The following is a 16,732-nucleotide window of genomic DNA, read 5'->3' as shown; positions in this document are numbered from 1 at the left end:
CTTATAGTCCTTTTTTTCGTATTGAAATCTGATTAAATATAAAATTTGATACTTTTTTTTATATTTTAACAATCGAAACCAAAATATTTTTTCTATATACAAACTGGACCACTTTTTTTTTTTCTTTTGCTAATAACCCCAATGATTGTTGACCTAATTTGTCAATTATCCCGATTTCTGCATCAAACCAAATAAAATAAAATAAAAAACCATCAGCTTCCCACCAAAGCCCTTTAAATACACAACTTTTTTTTTTTTTTTGCATTTACTTTTCAGCGGCTTATTTATTTCACAAACTTTTCATTTCCAACTGATGGATATGGAAGAAACACACAACAACAACAACAACAACAACAACAACAATAATAATAATAATAATAATAATAATAATAATTTATATTGTATAGTATAGTACAACTGGCATAAAATATTAAAAGTACTATAATCAGAATCACAAAAACTTAAAAATGATAATTATAATAATAATATTAATAATGATTTTTTTTTCGAATTGATTTCCTCACAAAATTTCGAAAAAAAAACGTTAGAATTACAATGCATCTGTAACTCGGTAACCGCTTGCAAAAATAGGTAGAAAAAAAAAAAGGAAAATTTTGAGATTGTTGAACCAAAAAGTAGGTAGTAATTTGAATTTCTCACAGTTAGATCGATCGATGGATCGGTTGAATGGTTTGAATTTTAATCTTCGAATCCAGTTTTCTCGAAAATTGCATTTCTGACTCTACTCAGATCTCTACCTTTGAGAGTCCTTCCAACTCCTTCATGAACAGAGAAGGAAGCGATTCTCGTTCTCGCAAACTGCCTCGCTAAAAACTCATGCGGCGGAATCCGATTCTCAGCATCATCATCGTCTTCTCCGTCATCATCGCTATCTCTTCTCCGATTCTCTCTATACTCATCCTTCAGTATCTTCGACCAGTCCGGCACGTTCACCGGCATAGAAGACGCCGCCGCAACCGCTGCTGCTGTTTTTACCGTTACTCCAGTACTGTTCCGATCACTTTTCGCAATCGACTGCTTTCTAGAAATCCTCGTATTCGTTTTCCGAAACTCCGGCGACGATGACCTTGCCGTCGCCGGTGAGTTCCATACATCGGATTCATCCAGCTCGAACATCGTATCGGGAGTTACTGAAACATTCCGGTCACTTGATAGAAACCGGTAGTTCGATCTAGCGAAATAGCTCTTCGATGCCGCCATTGATTTTTTTTCTCTTATTTTTTCTTCAGTTCATATGTATTGCGTGAAGAAAAAAATAAATTTATTTTTTCTCTCTTTCTTATTTTATTTTTGGGTTAAAAGGAGTTTTAATGTTCCTTTATATAGAGGATTTATGGATAAGGCTTTTCTGCATAAAGACCAAAATACCCTTCCTTCTTTTTTTTTGGACTGAAATGACAATTATGTCCCTGTGAATTTTCTGGATTAGATGTACTAATGGTCCACCTTAATTATATATCTCACATAGGTAATTAAGAAAGAAGTGATTGAAAATTAAATATTGTTAGACTTTAGGGGAGAAAAGGTCATAAGTGTCAATAAATTATAATAATGATTCACCAATTACTTTTCTTTTGAGTCGAGGGTTTAATAGCTATATTTTTCATATACTAAAAATAAAGTTAAGATAAGAATAAGAATAGTTTAAATTCTAAATGCAAGATTAAAATATTTTTATTTATTGTGTTAATTAATTATAAAATTAAGAGGTTCAATGTATTTCTTCAATGAAAATTGAAGAAAATTAATGTATATGTGATTTTATTTTATTTTTTTATAGATTATCACCTAAAGTTAAAAAATATTAAATAATAAGTTTATAAAGGAGAAATAAATGAATAGCAAATTAGGAACAACAAATAATTAACAAGATTACTTGAGCAAAGAAAAATAACATGTCATACCAAGTGAAAATAATAAAAATAACAATAATAAAGTTTAAAAAAATAAAAATAAACTCCATCACTATCTAATCTTCTATCATAATTCTCAATCTAACATATTTTTGCATAACATAACACAACTCAACATTATTACTTATTTAAATTGCAAATTAGCTTCAATATATTATCGAACCTCATCAGAGTGATTCAATAGTATTAAAAAAAAGATATGTGTCTTAAGACTTAGATCTTGAAATTTAAGGAGCCTTATTTTAAATAAAAATAAATTATAAGTTATTATTTTTTAACAAATATTGAATATTATTGATAGAAAAAATAAACTTCTCATGAAAAATGAAGAAAATATTAGAAGAATTGAAGTATTATATCGCATGAAAAATAATTTAAAATAAAAATACTTAATCAATTAAAAATTAGAAGAAATCAATTATATAAATGTTATTAACAATTCAAATTTATGACTTCATCTGATTTTTTACTTTTGGCCAATAACATGTTTGGGCCGTCTCTTAACCTGACGTCTATTATAATTGAAATTAATAAATTAAAAGAATAATAAATTTACCTAATGTAATCAATTTAAGAGTATTCATGTTAGATATTCGATTGGTACGATCATAATTTGAGTATTTAAAATTTGTTGATAAAATGGAGAAGTGGTAGATGTATTGAGCCTAAAATTCAAATGCATGAAATAAATCACTCTTTAATTGTGATTACGATTGGTGGTACGGTAACTTTAACAACCAAAGGACACGTGTCGAGTTACTAAAAAAAGATAGAAAGTAAATTTATTAAGGATAACGACAAAAATTAAAGCAAAAGGGTATTTTGGGAACAACGCTTTGTCTCTTAGTGCGTAAATAAAGAAAAAAAAAAGTAAAAAAGAAAACGCAACTAAAGAGGGACTTTTAAAAGAGATTTGTCGCTACTCGTAGCTGTTTCTTGGGTCCGGGCATAACTCACCGAAAATCGAATTATCAGATCAAATCGATCGAAAAAATTTATTCGTATCGAGTGTTTATATTAAGTTAGTTTAATTTTTTATTGTTATATCATTTTATAAATTATAAATTTAAACACATGGCATACATCTATTGACTTGGTGTAGACACCCGATGTGACGAGTAAGTTTTATCCCAAATCAAAATAACTTTTTTTGAAATTTTAGAAAAACTTACGGCCGCTATATTTTTTGTCAAATCATGCAGGAAATGTTAGTCGTACTAGGCAAGTTCTATGCGACAAATTTGGCTTAATAGAGGAAATTAATTTCGAATCATCTGCGTGGATGACCACCCTCCAAGCCAACTGCACGATCCAGAAGGACTCAAATCGAAGTTATTGAATTACCGTTTTTTTTTATCTATCTAATGTTTGATATCTGACTAAAATTTGATAGAATTTGTACGTGTCAGAAAAATCTCATGTTGAAGGTTAGAATGTTTTTATAAAATAGACGATTTTATATTTAACGAGATTTTAATTTGAAATATTCAATAAAAAATAGATAAATATTTATTACTCTATCACGATTGATCGACGGAGTTTCACCTGGTGTTGGTCCCTAGTTAAGATATGTTGGTATTACCGAACACGTGTCCCTGAATATCTGGCAGATGGCCACGTGGCGTGATAAAACCAAAATAAGCTGTAGGGGTGTGGGGGCACGTGAAGTGGGTCCCACTAAACTTGTTTGGATTGGGTGTAGAGTTTCTGTGCCAGCTCATCCTTGGCTTGTTTCGGTACTATTATTATATTTTTTGAAAAATAAAAAAATACAATTATTAATAAAAATTAATTTATGATTTTTATGATATGTAAAAGTGTTGATTTGGTTGAATTCATAAATTTTAGTTTAGATTTTGTACTTTTATTAAAATATTTATAAAATAAAAACACATGATTTAGTTTAGAGCACAATAGCGCAAAGTGTGAAAGATCAAATATACCGTTGAGCCTTGAGAAAATGTTTATTTATGTCATTTGTTAAAATTTTAGTTTATTTATGTTATTTTTATTTGAGGAAAAAGTTTATTATTATCATTATTTATTAATGAAAAATAATTTTGATTTTGCAAAATAATCCTTTATATACGATCGATTATGATTTGATTGTCATTAATTAAACTATTATTTTTTAAACAAAATACTCAAATATGTCAGTGACCTTTAAAAAAAGACTCATTTATACTATTCATTGAAAATTTGGCTCATTTATACTATTTTAATAAATAATAGTGGCATAGCATGATAGTTTTTTCTCAAACAAAAATGATAAAAATAAGTCAAATTTTAATAAATGACATAAATAAATTTTTTCTCAAAGTTCGATAACATATTTAAGTCTTCGCTATAACTTTTATGACTAAATTCATGTAACCTGACTTTATTATTATGTAAGATTACACATATGTTTATTATTTTTCAGACTTTATTTATAAAATTATAGTTGATATTTTTTTTTTAGGGAAAAGGGTCTGATATACCCCTCAACTTTGTCATTTAGAGCTGATATACCCCTCGTTATAAAAGTGGCTCATATATGCCCTTACCGTTATACAAACGGCTCACATATACCCCTGCCGTTACAAAATGGCTCACATATACCCTTCATTTGACGGAAGTTAAAAAATTAGTTTTAAATTTATATTTGTTACTTCTAATTTTTTTTTAAAAATTATTTAGGGGTATATTATTCTTCAATCAAAGTTCAAGGTATATTTTAATTTTTTTCATACAAAAAATATTTTTTGTATGAAAAAAATTAAAATATACCTTGAACTTTGATTGAAGAATAATATACCCCTAAATAATTTTTAAAAAAAAATTAGAAGTAACAAATATAAATTTAAAACTAATTTTTTAACTTCCGTCAAATGAAGGGTATATGTGAGCCATTTGTTTACAAGCAGGGGTATATATGAGCCACTTTTATAACGAGGGGTATATCAGCTCTAAATGACAAAATTGAGGGGTATATCAGACCCTTTTCCCTTTTTTTTTTTATCATTATTGTAGTTTTAGTTCATTTGTAACAATTTTTAAAATGTGGAGTACATTCATGACCCTTTAATTTTGGTGATAAATTTCATATAGGATATTGTACTATTGCTCATTTTGATTAAGCACATAAATAAGTATTTGTGATTCAATATATTTCAATTAATTGAAATTGATTTTCATAATTTAATGATGGGACGATTAATAATTAATTTTGAATGATTATTATTAGCCTAGTTTTGTTGAGTTTGGTTTGAACGTTCAACTGAATGGAATCATGCTTTACTTGTGATAAAGATATTATTATTTATTTGAAAAAGCTAAATAAATTTTATTTTATTTATTTGAAAAAGCTAAATAAATTTTATTTTAGAATAATAAAAGGTGAATTATTCTTAATGATATTTTATTTTTAAGAATATGCAATATATGCCAAGACATGCACATTCGAAAATAAAAATAAATATCGATGCAAAATATCTTCCCATTTGTAATTTTTTTTCAATTTATTAACACAACTAGCATTTCCTTAAATTAAAAATATCCATTAGGAGGTGAAATTTTTAATTCTAGTTGTTCTTTTTTAAAAAATATTATTCTAGTAACAACAATCACGAAAATAAATAAAGGATTCTGTGATAATAATATAATTATCGTTATATTATATTTAGCAATAATAATAAATACAAGTATTTATAATCAATCATTTGTATAAAAATATAATTAATAATTATTTTTTTCCATTTTACAAAATATAATCTTATTCTAAATGTTGAAATGATTTGAGTTAGAACCTTTCGTATTTTCTTTTTTCCAAAAGGAGATCCAATCTTAATTTATTTGATTTTTTATAAACATATATTATGATTATAGTGAACTTTACAATAAAATTATATAATATAGTACAAGCTAATCATGTTTTTTAATTATATATTACATAAATAGTACAAGTGTAGCACTGTTTAATATATGCCTAATGCCTACCTATAGACTATATTAGATGCCCGATCCAAGAATCAAAATAATTTAGCTAATAATGATGTTTTTAATAATATTAGATGATTTCTCATTCGATATTTTGTGTTTGATTCTCGTATTGAAGTATGACTAGATTTAGATTCATATATTATGATATTTATTTTTAAGGGAGATGATTTCAACGCTTTTTTTTTTTGAATTTCAACTTTAAAATATTTTATCAAAGACAGATGAATTTTAATTATTTCATCACAATTCACGTTGATTCACGAGCCGATAAGCTTTGCTTCACTTTATGAAGCATGTCATTATCTTTAATCACTTCTGTTGTTAATCACTACAACTAGTTTTTTGTTTCTAAATAAAGAACAACTTGTAGATTTGATAGCTTTGGGTGACCCTAGCTATTTGTTTAATTATGTTAATTTAGCATTTGTGGGCTCTTTTAGAAGAAAAGTTCATCCCTTTATATATATAAAATAGAATAATTAACAAAGTCTTTTTTGTTGATTGTTGTTCCATCGTAAATCAAGATCAAATTAAATCTATTTGGTTTTGTAATTTATTTTATATGAAAAAAAATATTTTAATGGTGGGATAGATAATGCAACTTGAAGTTATAATTCTTAATCAGAAGATTAAAATTAACTCGTGAAAATAAGATTTCTAATCTATTTAAATTTAAACAGATTAATAATTTATTTTTTTATTAGTTCAATCTATTTTGAATCACGAAATTCATTCTAATTTCCATATCCTCTTAAGTCGAATGATTTTGACTAAATGTATACATTTTCTTATTTTTGTCAATTTTTTCTATGTGTATACCTCAAATTTATCGACGAGTAGTATCAATAAAAAAGTTCACAAAATAATTTATAACATAATAAAGTTTGACGACTGATGTAACGATTCATTGTTTAGTTTATCTTAATTCTTCACATCTTAGTCGAAGTAACCTTTAATTATGTAATTATTACTCGTTCTGACTCATTTAAAATCAGTTTAATTTGTTTTATCAGTAATCTAAATCGTAATTCAATACTAATACTTGTTTGGTTTCATATTTTCTTTCATTTTTTGAACCTTTTTTTTTGTGGGGGTAGGGGTAGCTTCCTTCACTAGATTAACTTGTGGGATTATACGTTAGATCGTCCATGTGATATTCCTTCTATAATAAGATAAGAGTTATAAACTTATAATAATTTCTTGTTAGGAAACATTTGTTATTTAAATAGATGTAATAATTTAACAATGTCAAATTGAATTTTGCATTCTCCTAACTTATCAAGTATATAAAACTATCAATTTCTAACATAGATTCAAAAATTTTACCCATTTTTGGATGAATTATACAAACAAATTTAACTTCGTCAATTACCCCAAAAAAATTCAAAAAAGAAAAAATCACACAAATTAAAGGTGATAGGCTATCATATTAAGAATAATAACTAATAACTATAAAATATTTTCAAATCAAATAGAAAATTTAAAGACCTTATAAAAACGTTCAAACATATAAAAAGATCATAAAATATGGCCCTTTTTTTGCTGCAATCTAGTAAATTATATTTGATATTAAATCAACATAAGAATTATATTTGTACCTAGTGTTTACGTCAAGTTAAATAATTTGATTAGAATAATTAAATATTAAATATAAACAATCCACCATTTAGAAAAAATACATGGCTTAGATTTAATTTATTGCAAAATATTTATCAATAGTTAAATTTTGGGAATTTCTTTTCTTTAATATATAATAATAACTAGATAATTTTACTATTTGATATTTAATTAATTTCTAAATCCATCTATATAAATCTTACGAAATAAATTATCAATTCATATAAATACATAAGTTACAAGCTAAATCAATTTATCGAACTATAAAAAAATTTACACAAGATGATGAAGAAAATGACTAATATACCCTGATTAAATGTTAGGGATCGTTTGGTTATCAAGATATGATAAACTGAAATACCTATCGATAAATTATTTCACCTTCTTATATGAGATAGCTTTTAAGACTAACTAATATTCATAACAAATTGCAACTTACATAATATTGTATTTTATCCAAAAGTTATTATACCTTTATCTCACCAATTAAACAACTTTAGTGTGTAAGTAATTGTTGCTTGCACAACTTGAAAACCTAATTAATGTGTTAATATTTTAGTGGGATCAATATGGATAACTATTGAAATGACTCACATGCTACTACATCTCTAGTCTTAATCTCTCCGTCTCATTTGATGTGACACTCTTTCAGATTTTAAAATTTTAAAATTTTAAAAAGTGTATTTTTAATCATGAATCTTTTATATATTTTTTGAATTAATAATTTTATGACTTATAATACTTTTTACGTAATTTATAAATATATAATTTTATTTTAAAATTAATTGAAGATTTTAAACGTAAATTTCTAATTAAACTTAAACTATTTAATTTTCAAAAAATAAAAAATATCATATAAATTAGAACAGATAAAGTAATATACTAATTATTTACAAAAAAAAAAAAAAGTGAAATGAAAGGAATGGGATCTCAGTGATCATTCTCAGAAATTAGCTGTCAAATTAAATTGCAATTTGCTTCCCTGGAGAAAAAAGACCATTGATAACAATCATTAATGTTAAATATGAGCGTAGCGAAATCAAGATTGATAAAAAAATCAATAAAATTTTTATAACAAGAATGATAAATTAAACAATTAAATTATTAACTTTTTCATTTTAATTTGTTCGTGTTAAATGACTCGTTATGAAATTTTAAAAGTATCAATGTATCAAATGCCATGTATAATATTGCAATAATAATAACAAGAACTACATATTCAAATTTTATACGTAGGATCTGAAAAAAGACAAAATATATACTAATTAAACTTTATTCTTGTCTCATTGAGATGGATAAGCTATTTTCAAGGGACACTCGACTCAAGTACAACAAAACAAGGCGATTATCTTTTTTTTTTCTTCATATTCATATTTATATCCTTTGCGAACAATTGTTGAGATGGACTTTGTGGAAAATAATAGTTATGAAAAACAAAATTAATGAAAAAAAAACATGATAACTAATAAGATAAATTACACATGTAATCATTTAATTAGTTATTTTTCACGTCATTAACGAGTGTATTACACTCTCCTTCAGCTTTTTATTTATTTTCAAAAAAATGTCAAGATGACACAGCGAACCCCCACATAAGGTGTATAAAATAAATATCGCTCAGTTCAGATATCTAAATGAAATGTGGTGTCAACTTTAACATTATGTTTGGATCACTTTTATCCATTGTATTGTATTGTATTGTTACTGAACCTACAATGTTTGTTTTGATTGTTACTTAAAATGTATTGCATTGTATTGCTAAAAATTTCGTTGTTACGTAACAATGAGAACCCCTATTTTATGGAACAACGAATTTGGTGTGTTCCCATTGTTACTCAATTTATTTTTTCAATTATATATTTACATAATATTTCAAAATACTATTTTACCCTATATCTTAATTATTTGAATCTAGTCAAACCTCCTACCCTAAAATAATTAAGATATTTTAATAAATTTATAAATGACAATACTATACAATACGATCAAACCAAACAATTAAAATGTTATTAAACAACAACAAACAACACAGTCTAGCCAAACATTGTATCTATCATACAATACAGTACAATAGAGTACAATATATTATGAAATAATAGGTAACAATAATCCGAACAAAGTGGAAGAAATCATCGATGTATTTGACCTTTAATATAAAAATAATGTTACATTCTTTTTTAAACGAAACTAAAGTATAATTTTTAGGGCCAGGTTCAATGTGTGTTCTGTTAGAATTGATGGAAGGATAAAGTTACTGGTCACTGCCATTGCTGATGAAAGGATAAAGAAAACTATAGTATAGGCCATAATGTAATTATATATGTAGGTGCTTGGATAATATTTAGTAGAAGACTTTGAAGTTGTTAAATACTAATAAAAATGCAATAAAATAAAATAAAAATGGGGAAAAACTGTATTTATAAATGGAGATAACTTTTCTTAAAATAAATAAAAAATAAATTTTGAATCTACTTCTGATCACAAAGTTTGAAATTTTTTACATAAAGTATATAAAAAGCAAAGGATAAATCTTTGAAATAAGAGGCACCTGGTAATGAGAAATAATATATAAATTATTTCATTTTATTTTCGATTTATTTTGATATAAGCAATTTATTATTTATAGGACGTGTGTGGTGTAGTATGATCACCATTCATGTGTGATATAATTAAAATTTAGAGCCGTCAAAATGGGTTTAGTCTATATAGTCAGCCCAACAAAATCTGTTATTGGAGGCAGGATTGATATGAGATTTTTATAGCCCATTTAAAATTAGGGTTTATAAGTTCGGCTCATGTAAGTCCTTGGCTCATGAGACTTAATCGGGGTCGGGTTGGAGTCAATCCATGGGCCAAAAACTATTTATTTGAGGGTAACTTACATAAATCTATATAGTGAATAAGCTAATTACTTAAAGACACACTATGTTGTAATATTACGAATCTTATCATATTTTGGTTCGTCAAGATACATGTATCTTGCGATATATGGACTCAAACTTAGGTTAATTTGTTCTAGATGCATTATATCTCCGTGAATTCTTATGTATTTAAAATATATAGACAAATCATGCGCCCTAGCCTTCCTTCCATCTCACTTGCATATCTCATGTGCATCACACAAGATGTATATATCTGTTATCCTAGATACATGCTAATCACACTAGATTTTCTGTTGGTGTTGTTTCAACAACACCATTATTGTCATATTTAATTTAAAAATCTTCTCATCTTCTTGATGTTATAAAATTTTAAATTTGAAAAGAGAATAAAAAGAATTACCCCGCCCAACCCACGACCCTCCTAGGGTTGGATTTAGTTGGACATATGAAGGGATGACCCACACTAGCCTATCAAATTCCTTAATCCGCAAGGTTAGGACTGGGTGAGGCAAATCGGACATGATCTTGAACATAATTTAAATCTCAAAAACTTACTCAAAGATAGAATGATTGTTCAAGCTTTATACGAAGCCTAAGATTTCCGTTCATTCATCGACATTCGACATTTCATTCATCAAAGGCCCAATTAGTTAATCTACAAAGCCCAAATAGAAATGGACTGATTACAAGGCCCATAAAGCACTGAAAAGCCCTATGCTTATAACTATAATTTCTTCTCATTTCAATTCGCAAAAAAGTACACAAAAAAACCCTAGCGCCGCTCTCGTCTGCTTCACAAAAAATGCCGCCAAAATTCGATCCTTCTCAGGTAGTCGAGGTTTTTGTCCGAGTCACCGGAGGTGAAGTCGGAGCGGCGAGTTCACTCGCTCCAAAAATCGGTCCACTAGGTCTTTCACCGAAGAAAATCGGTGAAGACATTGCAAAGGAAACTTCAAAGGATTGGAAGGGTCTCAGAGTTACAGTCAAGCTAACTGTTCAAAATCGTCAAGCTAAGGTATCAGTTGTACCTTCCGCTGCAGCACTTGTGATCAAAGCTTTGAAGGAACCTGAACGTGACAGGAAGAAGACGAAGAATATCAAGCATAATGGAAATATCTCGCTTGATGATGTTATTGAGATTGCTAAGGTTATGCAGCCTAGATCTATGGCTAAGGATTTGAGTGGAACAGTGAAGGAGATTTTAGGTACTTGTGTATCTGTTGGTTGCACTGTTGATGGAAAGGATCCAAAGGATTTGCAGCAAGAGATTTCTGATGGCGATGTTGAGATTCCTGAGAATTGACCGTTTGCAGGCGAAGGTTAAATTCTGAGTTTCTCTCAATATAGTAGTTCTTAAATTTGGATTCATGTTGTTTTGTTTCTGAGAGAAATGTTATCAGATATTACTTTTCATATCTTATCATTATGAAAAAAAAATGTTGATTTCGTTTCGCAATATTAGAATTTGGATGATCATCTTTATTAGCCTTGATTTTGTTACATGCCATGAAATGCTGTCTATGATTACTGGTAGTTTTGTAGTAAGTTATAACTAGTTTAAACACGCTGAATTGCCTCTGTTTTCAGTGTTCAGATGAACCTGCAATTCACCATTTACTGGTGCTTATGAACAACACCAGCTTACTGCTTCAAAAATTGATCTTGCAAATGTGAGCTTATTCGTTGCGCATGCGTTAGTTATATCAGTTACATTTGCTAATGTATTGGTTTGGTTTTCCTTGTGACACTTTCTGCTAGTCAGGTAGTTAAGATATGCAGTTTACATTTTAGAGATATACCTATGAGCATGGTAACGTCTAGGGAGATCCTATAGCAAAGCTTAGTTTCAATAATTGAAAACTTCTCAGCATTTTAACATATGCTGTTTGGTATTTCTATTGTCGAATGTTATAATGCTGGCTGCAGTTTGATGAGGACATGACATTAGATAGGATAGAGTTAAGCTATGAGCATGGTAGCCTCTAGGGGAGATCCTATGGCGAAGCTTAGTTTCAATAATCGGAAACTTCTCAGCATATTAACATATGAGTTTGGTATTTCTATTGTCGAAGCTTATAATGCAAGCGGCAGCTTAATGAGGACATGACATTAGATAGGACAGAATTAAGCTATGAGCATGGTAACCTCTAGGGAGATCCTATGGCGAAGCTTAGTTTCAAAAATCGGAAGCTTCTCAGCGTATAAACTTATGCAGTTTGGTATTTCTATTGTCGAAGCTTATAATGCAAGCTGCAGCTTAATGAGGACATGACATTAGATAGGATAGAATTATGCTATGAGCATGGTAACCTGTAGGGAGATCCTATGGCGAAGCTTAGTTTCAATAATCGAAAACTTCTCAGCATATTAACATATGCTGTTCGGTATTTCTATTGTCGAATCTTATAATGCAGGCTGCAGCTTAATAAGGATATGACATTAGATCGGATAGAATTAAGCTATGAGCATGGTAACCTCTAGGAAGATCCTATGGCGAAACTTAGTTTCAATAACCGAAAACTTGTCAGCATATTAACATATGCTGTTCGGTATTTCTACTGCGAAATGTTATAATGCAGCTTAATGAGGGCATATAGATGGGATTGAGTTAAGTTTAGTTGCTCCCGGATTAGGGTAGAAGGTAGTCGGGCACATTGTATATGTCACCGTATCGGCTTTATTCAGGTAGTTTCTTGCTTTTTGCTATTTGTTACCATATGATGTTGTTGTCCCTTTTTTGTCTGCTTTGTATGGCTTTCTTTATTCCCTTGTTCATAAATATTTTCATTTGATGCTTATGAGACCTATAGCCTCTCTAACTAACTCCATGAGGAAGGGATAAGATTTGCATACACTATGAAGCTTTTCTTCGTACACAAAAGGTTTTTGCTCTTGTATTGCGGGTTTTCCACTCCATTCAGTTGTATTAGGGCTTTATACTTCTACCTTGGTGATTGTGATTTGCTTTAGTTGATGTGAAATGAGCGAATTTTGGGATATAGGAGGTCTTGTTGGTATGAAACCTATTACAAGTGAAGAATTGTCATTCTATAGTAGAGTTTTTTTAATTTGGTTTGAAGTCATGTGATGAAGCTTGTGATTCTGTCGTTGGTGGGAAGCAAGTCAAGTTCGTTCAGCTTTAGGTATAAATTATGTAGCTCACCGTCTTATGTCTTTACTGATCACTCTACCTAATGGTGGTGCTGCGGCTACTCATTGCTTCTCGAGATAGTGAACAATCTTCTTTTTCTTGCTCGTTAGTGCTTGACTAATAAGATTAAAAGAGCCATTATTCTTATCGTAGACATTAGATGGCTCTTTGTGTATGTTAATCCGTCTTTTTTCCCGCTCTCACCCAAGGAAACTGAGCCCCCTTAGCTTTCTTCAACCAAGCCTCTCCTTATAAGTCGCGGTAAACTATGACCTCTGCCTGAATTGTCGACAACACACCTAAACTGAACTCTCTTTACATACATATTGTCTTGTCAATCAACAATAATATCTTCCATTCTTCTTTTGAATAATTAAGGATTAATGACCGTCCAAATATGAAGTGGGGTAGCTCCCTCTATATATAATTGGTCTAGGTATTTGGTTCTCTAAGTTCTTCAAACATTATTTAAAAAATCTTCTCATCATATCAAGTGCCCATACCAACTTTCAATGCCAAATGGCACCATAATACATGTTACTTCACCTATAGGATACACAATCCTTATCTTTCATTTTAAACTCATTTTATATAACCACAAGAGTTGCATCGTGATTATCTTTTGTGTCACGACTTGAACATTTTTCCTATTTTTCATGTTTCGTTCGATTTGTTTAAATTTTAGTGGACAAAGTTACTCAACGTCGTAGATATATGTCTAATGAACACGCACAATACCATCATTGTACAAAAATGAGTATTTACATTATGTACGACACGTTACAATTGTGACCGGATATGAAATTACTGGTGTAATTGACTTGAGCGTCGTTTGATATTTGGTTATAATTATGCAAACTATTAGTAATGTAGGAATTATTTATGAGTGAAATCATATATTATTTTATGTATATATTAGTGATGCATGTATAAGTTATTCTATCTTCTATCTTACACAGTAATATATATATTTCTTCATAATTTACACATATATTAGTTATGCGTGTTTATAAATTGTTAACCAAACGTTATAAAATAATTTTATTAATGAACAATATTTTTTCTATCTACGTGTCAAATATAGTATAAGTTATATAAAAATTATCCACCGCAAAGCGTGTTACAAGGATATACTTTCAAAAAAAAGAGGAGAAATAAGATCAAACTTTCAATTATAAACTCATAATGTATCAATAATCTCTTTAACCTTATTTATTTATCGATGGTCTCTTAAACTTGTCACCAACGATGAGCTCGATATGGTAGACATTTCAATCGAAGACCCTTTTTAAGAAATCGACATTTGTTGGTTGAGTAAACCAATCATTCACAACAAGCCAAGCTTTAGCTTTCTAGTGGGTACCTATTTGTTTTCTCATTTCATTTATGACATTTTTATACACGTGGAATTGCATAAAACCATCCAAATAATATTTTCAATTCCAATATTGCCTTGATATTTTCTCATTCAAGAATCTTCTATTTTCATCTCCTATTTAAACCCTCAAAACCTAATTGCTTTTCTTCATCAAACCAATTCCTTTCACACACCAAAACAATACCAACAAGCTCTAACTAAAACTACTTTTAAGATATTTTTAATAATCGTAGTATTCGAATCAACTTTCCGTCTTTTAAGTAAATGTCTACTTTAATTGAGTTTCATGTTTTCTCATATCATAATGTGAGAATGGCTAAAAAGATGGTGAATGTGAAGAAGCCATGGATTGAAGTTGCACCACCACTTGTTATTAATCCAACAAAGATTTCTCATTCACCAAATCTTGAGACAATTAAAGAAGAAGAAAAAAATGAAGATGACAAAAAAGATCACTCATTTTAGCTTTTATTCAACAATCTCTCTAGTGTTTCATCTTCCCTTTTAATAAATTTTTTTTTTGTAAAGGGGAAGAAGGGTATTAGTTGTATTTAGTTATTAGAGCAATGTGAGCTATATTCAATATGAAGATATGTGTTCATATATATATATATATATATATATATAATGGAATGAAGATGTGATGAGATTCTTCACTTTCCTATTTGTGTATGTGTACTTAATGTCTCTATGTATTTTGTTAAGAATATGGTTGGTAACAATCTTATATAATGGTCTCATCTCCATTGTAATGATTAATAATTAAAGTTCTATATATAATGTTAATGTAAATGTAAAAATACAAAGAAACTAGCATATCTAATGTGGTTTCACTTTGAGAATATATGATATACGCAAATTTGTTTTGTCATTGTGCAAATAGGTCAGTAAGCTGTTTTTGATGAATCGATAAAATCTAAAGGCCAATTAGAGTTTGATAATCAAAATAATAAGAATCAAAATTTACTATTACACAAACAAAAACATTGTCTCTGTTTATTTTATAGTTTGACTTTAAAAAAGAAAACTATGACAATTAAAAGTGGACGGAGATAGTATTTCACGACCATGGACTCATGGTATATTTTGGAGCGCAACCCTTTTTCAAATTTACACGAAGGTGAAATTTGTATTTCGTGTACCAAATTATCTTTTTGTATGATTTATCTTTCACGAGAGAGATCGATAAGTAAATTATGATTTTATTTAAACGTTATAATTACTTAATGGTTGAGGTTGGTATACATGTCTACTGCTATAACATGCCATTGAAGTTGAATATTTACTGTAACGACCTGTTTAGTCGTTTTGAGCAGCAGATTTTATTTCTGGAAAAACTGGCTGAGTCGACGGATCCCACGACGGACCGTCATGGGCACGACGGACCGTCGAGGGGGTCTCGTTCCAAAACACTTGGAATTCTGAAAATTGGGTACTGAGATCGACTCTCTGAACTTCGTGACGAAATGGCAGGACGGACCGTCGCAGGCACGACGAGCCGTCACAGACCTTTTACTGAAATCGAGTCTCTGAGCTTTGTGACGGACCTGCAGGACGGACCGTCACAGTCGTGACGGACCGTCACAGTCTCCGTCAGCTCACCCGGGTCGAAATTTCTGTTAAATGTTTTAAGGGGCGTTTTAGACTATTCCTGCTTATAATTATAAAATTGGTGGTTTAATGTTAATAATTCAATTACTTGGGGGTTAAAAGAGATAACCTTGAAACAAATAGTGGGGTAGTTTATCATCTTTTATACTTAATTATATGCTAATTAGGGTAAAAGAAA

The 16,732-nt window shown here is 29.2% G+C and overlaps 2 protein-coding genes across 2 annotated transcripts; one reads left to right on the top strand and one right to left on the bottom strand.

Annotated features, from left to right (window-relative positions):
- Positions 1-461: 461 nt before the first annotated feature.
- LOC107003181 lies at positions 462-1,296 on the bottom strand. Its single transcript, XM_015201463.2, has one exon. The coding sequence runs from the start codon at positions 1,219-1,221 to the stop codon at positions 700-702; it is 522 nt and encodes a 173-aa protein (XP_015056949.1). The 5' UTR covers positions 1,222-1,296; the 3' UTR covers positions 462-699.
- Positions 1,297-11,149: 9,853 nt separating this feature from the next.
- On the top strand, positions 11,150-11,899 carry LOC107002858 (60S ribosomal protein L12). The gene has a single exon (XM_015201048.2). It carries the CDS (start codon positions 11,217-11,219, stop codon positions 11,715-11,717), a length of 501 nt encoding a protein of 166 aa, XP_015056534.1. The 5' UTR covers positions 11,150-11,216; the 3' UTR covers positions 11,718-11,899.
- Positions 11,900-16,732: the final 4,833 nt, after the last annotated feature.

Source organism: Solanum pennellii, chromosome 11 (assembly GCF_001406875.1).
Source record: "Solanum pennellii chromosome 11, SPENNV200".
NCBI classification, from domain to species: Eukaryota; Viridiplantae; Streptophyta; class Magnoliopsida; order Solanales; family Solanaceae; genus Solanum; species Solanum pennellii.
This window is presented reverse-complemented; position numbering and strand designations above follow the sequence as displayed.

Coding starts and splice junctions, on each gene's coding strand:
- LOC107002858 (XM_015201048.2), top strand. CDS start 11,217: ATGCCGCCAAAATTCGATCCTTCTCAGGTAGTCGAGGTTTTTGTCCGA.
- LOC107003181 (XM_015201463.2), bottom strand. CDS start 1,221: ATGGCGGCATCGAAGAGCTATTTCGCTAGATCGAACTACCGGTTTCTA.